General features: G+C 32.6%; 1 protein-coding gene across 2 annotated transcripts; it reads left to right on the forward strand.

Moving 5' to 3' along the window:
* Positions 1-971: 971 nt before the first annotated feature.
* On the forward strand, positions 972-7,530 carry LOC115996830. 2 transcript variants are annotated; one of them, XM_031236265.1, is made up of 11 exons: positions 972-1,115; positions 1,230-1,307; positions 4,388-4,483; positions 4,596-4,671; positions 4,799-4,894; positions 4,989-5,077; positions 5,170-5,277; positions 5,376-5,513; positions 6,144-6,246; positions 6,478-6,680; positions 7,063-7,530. In XM_031236265.1, exons 1-11 carry the CDS (start codon positions 1,047-1,049, stop codon positions 7,129-7,131), a joined length of 1,125 nt encoding a protein of 374 aa, XP_031092125.1. In that variant the 5' UTR covers positions 972-1,046; the 3' UTR covers positions 7,132-7,530. The 2 variants fall into 2 exon arrangements, with proteins under 2 accessions (XP_031092125.1, XP_031092117.1); XM_031236257.1 differs by lacking the exons at positions 972-1,115; positions 1,230-1,307 and adding exons at positions 2,302-2,445; positions 2,560-2,637.
* The last annotated feature ends 1,094 nt before the right edge of the window (positions 7,531-8,624 follow it).

An 8,624-nucleotide genomic window follows, 5' to 3' on the forward strand; every position in this document is an offset into this window, starting at 1 on the left:
GAAACTTAATTATGTCAAATTTGATTGAGATAAATAGAGTGAGAAACTTAATTATGTCAAATTTGATTGAGATGAATAGAGTGAGAAACTTAATTATGTCAAATTTGATTGAGATGAATAGAGTGAGAAACTTAATTATGTCAAATTTGATTGAGATGATGTTCGAACCTAAGATCTTTCTCATAGAAATTAATGGGTAAGTTAAAAGTTAACGGAATATTAACGGAGAAGAGAATATTTAACGGAAAACTTAACGGATAATCATAAAAGTAAGGTTAAATTAGGTAATCTCTATTAATAATATTAATCTGAATTATCTTAACCATCTATTTGATTAAATAATTCATCTGAACCATCCATTTGATTAAATAATTTGACCGCCATTCTTTCTACCCATTTTAGGCCTAACTCTCTTTGGCTCTTATTAGTATAGTAGATAGATTACATTGCAAGAAATATATGTACTGTATTATTACGATTAGTAATTTTAATTTAGAGTTGTATTACAAATAGGAAAGTATGAAAGAATATATATTTTATTAGGAATTATATGAATATATTTTAATGTACAATTCTAGTACGAAAAGGAATTATACAATAATAGGCAAACCTTAATAGTATAAGAGTGTTTTGGGCGGAAAAATTAAATTTAAAAATTTTGTTTTTATTATTAAATTATTTTACTAATTATTTTATTGATCTCATAATATATATCTTAAAGACTTCTTTAAAATTTAAAATAAATATCACCAAACTTTTAAAATTTAATAAAGACTAAAAATTTATGAAAGTCAGGATAGAATACATTCCTAAGTCGACAGTGCATCTATTTTATGACAAAATCCAAACAGATCAAGGGAGGGGGCAAAATGGTCCAGAAGAAACTACCGGTGTCGTACTCGTAATTTCAACGTCGTCGTTTCAAGTTACACGATTCATCTTAACCAGTTAACCACTTAACCCCAAAAACCACAGATCCGAGCAAATCAACTCTCCCTCTCTCTCTCTCTCTCTCTCTCTCTCTCTCTCTCTCTCTCGGCTCAGCAATGGATCGGAGCAGAAGTTCCTCTTTCACCTACCTAGTCATCATCTCTATTCTATCTCTCCACTACGCGGTACGTTTCTCTTCATAACTCTCTCGGTATACATTTATAACTGTTCTGATATCGTTGTAAAATTGCATAATTGAATCGATTGTTTTTTTTTTCAAAACTTCCGATCGGATCCAGGTTACCGATGGATCCCCGGGAGTTTACTTCCTCGATGGTTCGGCTCACCAATATGTTCGTCCGTCTTCGCCGGATGAGGTAATCGAGTTTTATCTACATTTACAATGTTTTTCCATTGGTGATGCTATATTTTCATTCTCACAGTATTTTTAGCATAAATCAGTGTAATCTCGATTTAGAGCATTGTGATAATCATTCTCACACTAAGGTTTNAGTAAATAGAGTGAGAAACTTAATTATGTCAAATTTGATTGAGATGATGTTCGAACCTAAGATCTTTCTCATAGAAATTAATGGGTAAGTTAAAAGTTAACGGAATATTAACGGAGAAGAGAATATTTAACGGAAAACTTAACGGATAATCATAAAAGTAAGGTTAAATTAGGTAATCTCTATTAATAATATTAATCTGAATTATCTTAACCATCTATTTGATTAAATAATTCATCTGAACCATCCATTTGATTAAATAATTTGACCGCCATTCTTTCTACCCATTTTAGGCCTAACTCTCTTTGGCTCTTATTAGTATAGTAGATAGATTACATTGCAAGAAATATATGTACTGTATTATTACGATTAGTAATTTTAATTTAGAGTTGTATTACAAATAGGAAAGTATGAAAGAATATATATTTTATTAGGAATTATATGAATATATTTTAATGTACAATTCTAGTACGAAAAGGAATTATACAATAATAGGCAAACCTTAATAGTATAAGAGTGTTTTGGGCGGAAAAATTAAATTTAAAAATTTTGTTTTTATTATTAAATTATTTTACTAATTATTTTATTGATCTCATAATATATATCTTAAAGACTTCTTTAAAATTTAAAATAAATATCACCAAACTTTTAAAATTTAATAAAGACTAAAAATTTATGAAAGTCAGGATAGAATACATTCCTAAGTCGACAGTGCATCTATTTTATGACAAAATCCAAACAGATCAAGGGAGGGGGCAAAATGGTCCAGAAGAAACTACCGGTGTCGTACTCGTAATTTCAACGTCGTCGTTTCAAGTTACACGATTCATCTTAACCAGTTAACCACTTAACCCCAAAAACCACAGATCCGAGCAAATCAACTCTCCCTCTCTCTCTCTCTCTCTCTCTCTCTCTCTCTCTCTCTCTCGGCTCAGCAATGGATCGGAGCAGAAGTTCCTCTTTCACCTACCTAGTCATCATCTCTATTCTATCTCTCCACTACGCGGTACGTTTCTCTTCATAACTCTCTCGGTATACATTTATAACTGTTCTGATATCGTTGTAAAATTGCATAATTGAATCGATTGTTTTTTTTTTCAAAACTTCCGATCGGATCCAGGTTACCGATGGATCCCCGGGAGTTTACTTCCTCGATGGTTCGGCTCACCAATATGTTCGTCCGTCTTCGCCGGATGAGGTAATCGAGTTTTATCTACATTTACAATGTTTTTCCATTGGTGATGCTATATTTTCATTCTCACAGTATTTTTAGCATAAATCAGTGTAATCTCGATTTAGAGCATTGTGATAATCATTCTCACACTAAGGTTTGATTTATAGACATATAGAACAAATATTATGAACATAGCCTATGATAGTTATTAAATATGATGTACTAATTGACATTAGATATAAACCAATGTCGTTTTGGACCAGGATCCACCATGGAAGGTGACCCTGGTCCACCATGGAAGCAACACGCATGACCTGCATTTACTGAAGAAATATTAAATATATTATCATGGAAACCTTAAACAATACACATAGCCTGCACTTACTAATATAGTGTAATAGTTTAGTAGATGCAAATTCTAATACTTTTGGGCAGCCAAATACATTATTTGTTGTGCTGGCTACATTTAATTAAAATTTTCAAATTCAAAATTTGTGTTTACCAAAGACACTTTGCACTCTAGCTTTTAGATGTCCCTTGGCTTGCTTATAAATACCCACAAATAGGTTTAGTCTTTGTGGTTTTTTTGGTATAGTTCTCTTTGTATGCCCATGGTATTTTTGTAGTTTGACAAGTGATGGGTCTATGGTCTTTTTTATTTTTTTTATTTTTATTTAATCCCAACACTAAGTCATTATAAAGCAAAATTTGATATTAGGTATACATACTTTATTATAATAAGATATTTTTAGAATATTATATAATATTTTGAGTATTTATTTATTTATTTGCACTATTTAAATTTGATAAATAATATAATTATTGAATATATGTTACTATCCGTGCATCACGCGGGTGCCATACTAGTCAATTCGAATAACAACATTTCTTGAAAATATGCTTTTCTGATTTGGATTACTTGAAAATGTTGAATTAAATAGGATATAGGGATATAAAAGAATATAGAATAATTTATTATTTGATCCAGGTTTTCTTAGGCAATTTAATGGGTGGGCTAGTTTACTGGCAATGTGTAACTTGTAATGAGAAGAGTGATACAGTTAGTGATGATAATTTGAAGTATCTTGATTCACTGGTTCCTGTGCTGTTGATCTTTTAGTTAGATTTCGGCTTGACACAGAAACATACTATGCAATTCTGTGTAGCCCCCCTTCTATAATGGAAGGTGTAAACAAATTTGAAACAACTCAGATTAGTCTGTGTTTCACAGCATTTTTAGCTCATTCCAAAGATGATTTAACCCTTTGTAGAATCATACACAAGGCTGTGAGCAAACTTGAGATTTAAATATTTAATGACACACCATACTTACATTTAGTGTTCTTGATTTTTTTTCAATCTTCTGCATAAATTTCTTCCTTAGCTGAAGTGGCTATAACCATGTTTTCCATCTAACTTGCATCGCTGTTCATCTTTTTAATTTTTTAAAAGTGAGTTTGCTTCCTAGATTATTTGATATACTAGATTTAATCTGCATTTTATAATAATTTTGTAATGAAAATAATTTTTTATCCAAATAATTTTTGTGTCTACTTGCTGGTTACGCCTGTCATATAGTTCATGAAGACATGGCCATGTTTGAATTTTAGAATTTAATAGGTCTGACCTTATGTTCCTTGAACATGGATAATTTAGAATTTCGTTGATCCTTAAAAGAGAAAACGTATTTATGCTTTTTAATTTTCAACATGAAGCTCTTAGCTTAAATTTCTTTGGAGTGAACTGTCATCTTTTGTTTTTTGTCCCTGTTCAGACTGCTTCCTTGTCACTTCCAGAAGTAGGCGCTGCTGTGTCAGTCTTACTCGGTTTTGCACCTCCAGCTACCCTTTCAGCTGAAAGTTCATTTAAGGTAGTGAGGAGAATCCATATGGAATGCCTTCAAACTTTCAATGCATAGTGATGCTTCACTTCTGTTTTCCTTATTATTTTATTCTTTTTCTGTGTGCTTTATTATTTGGCAGTTAAATGAGGTGCTTGCACCTAATCCCTTTGATAGACCTCGCACTGTTCTTTTGCTAGAAGTCACCGGAGCTGAAGGTATATAAACTTGAGATCTTATCTTTGTATATGATTGAAGCACTTTTTGAAAAAATATAGTTTGAATGCTGTGTATATATATGGCTCTCTCCTAGTCTCCTCTAACTCTCTATGTATGTTTGTGTAGTGTCACAATTTTTGGATGGTGCAAAGGAGTTCTTAAGTGGCACCCATAGGAGAGACATTCTTGGCAATACTAATAATGCTGACATTCAACTTCCAGGTAGCTGTCCATCTTGAATTAATGTATCACAAGAATATGCCTTGTTGCATGACATATATTCATAATGATTACTAATTTCGACTTACATTTTCAGGTGATGAGGAAGTATCTGTGCTCTCACTGAATGAGCCCTTGAATTTGGATTCAGAGGCTGAATTATCAGAGGAAGAACTAAGTGATTTTGTCAGTTATTATTATCACTTGTATAGATTTATCTTTCCATTTCCAGCACTTCCATGGTTATTCATTTATTATTTGTTTGAATTTTTGTTTAGGCATCGTGGCTGGGTGGCTCATATGTTACTGTTGCTGGAGAACCATTGACGGGGGAACTGACTATCCCTTTGGAGAATGAAGCTGAATTAAAATTTGACTTGTCTAAAGTACTTATAGAAGCTTCTAATATAGTAGTTGGTCATAATTTCTAGTCCTTGGCAATCTCTCAATTCCTGTTTCTGAATATCCTTTCTGTTTCATACAGACAGCAGTGAAAGAGTTTATAAGAGGCCTTATCTTACTCACCTACAATAGTCAAAAGGCAAAGGAGCTGCATCATGATTTGTCTGGAAGTGAAAAAAGTATAGCTGAGTTAATTATTGGAAGATTCAATGCCATTGAGGTTACAAACCTAGTTCTTTTCGTTTCTATATCTGAAAATTCAGAGTTTCCTTAGGGAACTGTTTAATGAGAATGAGCTGCTGTATGTAGTATATCATTAGTACAGTGGTTAGATCAAACCCCCATCTTCTCCCAACCATCCTTCTCGTTCTTCCTTGCTGTTGCATTACTTCATGACATTGCAAATAGGAGTACTAACTTTTTCATTTTCATGCACTTTTTGTCATGACTGTAGAAATGTTTTTGCATTTTTAGTGGGACCATGGTTTTGCAAAGTTTATAGCCTGTTAGTTTGGGACTTTAATATTTATGAATTGTAATTTGAGATATTTTAAGTTCTGTGCTTCACAACTACACTTCATGAAGGCAAGTAACAGCAGAAAATTATGTATTACTCATATTCTATTGGACTATCTTCCATTTCGCTCGCTAGCTTAAAGGAAAAATAAAAACAAAAACTCTTTAGCAGCTTAGCTCCCTTAATATTTAGCAACTTAGCAATGGATGTTGCATGCATACATTTCCCACATGTTGATGGTTTGTAAAATGTTCTCAACATGTACTCAAAAATCTTGAGATTATGTGTATATACACTTCTCATCAGCCTTATCTATTCCTTTTTGCTGTGCAGGCAATGAAAAGCAATGATGGAATAGAAAATGTTGCACAAGCTGTTAGATTGTCTGTTCATGTAATTTCAAAGATATTTGATTCATTACATGGCGCATATAAAGGTAACACTTACCTCTTGTGGTTGTTAAAATGTGGCATGGCCCTTACATGCTTCACTCTTACTTTTCTGTATTAACTATCCTTTGTAGTTGATAGTCACAACCTTCCTGCTCAGAACATACCCTTTTACATGAAGATGCTTTATCCATCAAAACCTGCACCATCCTTATTAGTTAAGATACTATAGGTTTTACTTCTGACTTTAGATGTGTATGCATTTTTTAACCAAACAGGTGAAATTGTTGGAGTCATTGTCTGCAATCCAGCATCTGAGCCAATGCTGAACTTTGTCTTTGATTCGCGAACATCTGCACGCTGGCTGGAGGAAACAAAATCCGTAAAAAATACCACTCTTGCTAAAGAAGCTGAGAAATTGGTTAGAAAAACAGTAGCATGGACCACGGGGATCATGCTCATAATTGCAACTCTTTTAGGGGTAAGTCTCTGTGAAAATGGATCTACTAACTTACTTCATTTGCATTGATAGCCAGTGGTGCTTAAATGATATGCTAAAAAGAAGTTAAAAAAGTTGCTGTTGTTGGTTATTACAGCTCAGAAAATAGTATCATGTGAGACAAAATTACAAATGGAGTTCTGTTTATATCAATTTTGATGGTTTTTTAGTTTCTTCCTGAATTCCTTTAATTTTGGATGTCTATGTGACTATCTATGCTTCGCTGTGTTCCTTTTCTGTACCATCTTCTCTCTTTTGAATAAGGCAAACTATTTTTTGAAGAATTGTGTTATACTGAGAAGTAAGAGGCCATACTTTGATTGGAATCTGTCATCCTAATTATACTATCCTTGCTTGTATTCAGATTTACTTTCTTCTCAACATGCCTCTCACAAGGGACACACTTCTCTATTCTAATGTCAAGCTCGACTAAGGTTTTACCAGTGCTGCATTCAATCACTGGGAGATTGAAGATGCGGTCAGACCCATGGTATCAGATATTGTATTACTGGGTGCATCACTATCCATCACTGTTAAAAATAAAATGATGGCTCTAGTTTTGAGAAGGTTAATTATGCTTGTAAACTTCCGGGAAGTTGGTGTGTGATAAATGTTTCTGATCAGGTTGTAGGTGGCAAGAGGTAAGAGGTAAGAGGAGAGAAACTCAATTGTTTTTCTTTTCCCCGTTGTGTCGTATTAGTTAGCTTATGGTTTAATTTATATATTGTCTTTGTAATGTAATGTAGAACCAAAATAATTTTTTTTAAAATTGGAGATGGATGGATACCTGTTTTTTTTCAATCAATAAATGGTGCCTTTCCTTTTGCCATGAGATCTTAGTTTTATGTTTGGAGCCAATGCTTTCTTTTTCATTGCATTAAAATTTCGTCTATCTTCTGTCCGGTCCTAAAGAGTGAACTTTCGCTTCTCACTAAAAAGCCGGCTTCTTTTTATTTACTGTATCATTTTGAATTTTTGATAAAAATAAATAATAAAATGTGTTTTGTGGCAATGTTAGCCTCCATGACAGGGAAGAAATGTTAATTTTATTGAAAGAAATACTGAAATATCAAATTATTTTTGTTAAAATAATAGATTCGCTTTTTTTCCTATTGATTTTCATAGTATATTTCATTGTAGGTATGAAATTTATAGTCATTATTATCTGTTAGATGATTGTTTATTCTTGACAAAAAGAATTAGAAGTCATCAGACTAGTAATCTCATCAAGAATGTTTGGATTGTGTCTAAAGGGGCAAATCTTTTTTGCGCACTAGCATTTGACTGTATGAGCCATTGAGTCACTAGGATATAGCCATTGAGTCACTGTGATTTATATCCTTTCAAATATTATGTTTGATCATGGTGTGGGGGCCCTTGGGGTTGGGAATTCAATATTTTTTGGAGAAGAATGTTTGATCACACTATTTTAGATGAAAAATAGAAGTATAATATAATACATTTCTATGAAATTATAAAAAAAATCTTCCAAGTATTCTGTCTGGCCAAGGTGTGGGGCTCTTGGGGTTGAGAATTCAATATTTTTTGGAGAGGAATGTTTGATCACACTATTTTAGATGAAAAATAGAAGTATAATATAATACATTTCTATGAAATTATAAAAAAAATTATTATATATATATAGGTCCAAGATCAGGTGCAAAGGACTCTCTAGGTGAAAAATGTGCACAACCTCAACCATTAAATTCATCTAGATGTATTGCTCTTAAAAAAATCACACTTCAAACCAATAAAAATTGTGCACTTAATAGCATAAAAACATGCATTTTAATGCACAAAAATGTTCACTTAAAGGTCAAAATTCTACACGCGAAAACATAAATATGTGTAATTGAAGCAATTTATGGTATCAAAAAGAGAAGTTATTCATCACTTGTCCATAAGTGTGCACTTGAAGCCTGAAGG

This window comes from Ipomoea triloba, chromosome 1 (genome assembly GCF_003576645.1).
Source record: "Ipomoea triloba cultivar NCNSP0323 chromosome 1, ASM357664v1".
Classification (NCBI taxonomy): domain Eukaryota; kingdom Viridiplantae; phylum Streptophyta; class Magnoliopsida; order Solanales; family Convolvulaceae; genus Ipomoea; species Ipomoea triloba.

Excerpts from the sequence above, each read along its gene's own strand:
- LOC115996830 (XM_031236265.1), top strand. The coding sequence starts at position 1,047 with ATGGATCGGAGCAGAAGTTCCTCTTTCACCTACCTAGTCATCATCTCT. Across the intron at positions 5,278-5,375 it reads TAAAATTTGACTTGTCTAAA|ACAGCAGTGAAAGAGTTTAT; the intron begins GTACTTATAGAA and ends TGTTTCATACAG. Across the intron at positions 6,681-7,062 it reads TAATTGCAACTCTTTTAGGG|ATTTACTTTCTTCTCAACAT; the intron begins GTAAGTCTCTGT and ends GCTTGTATTCAG.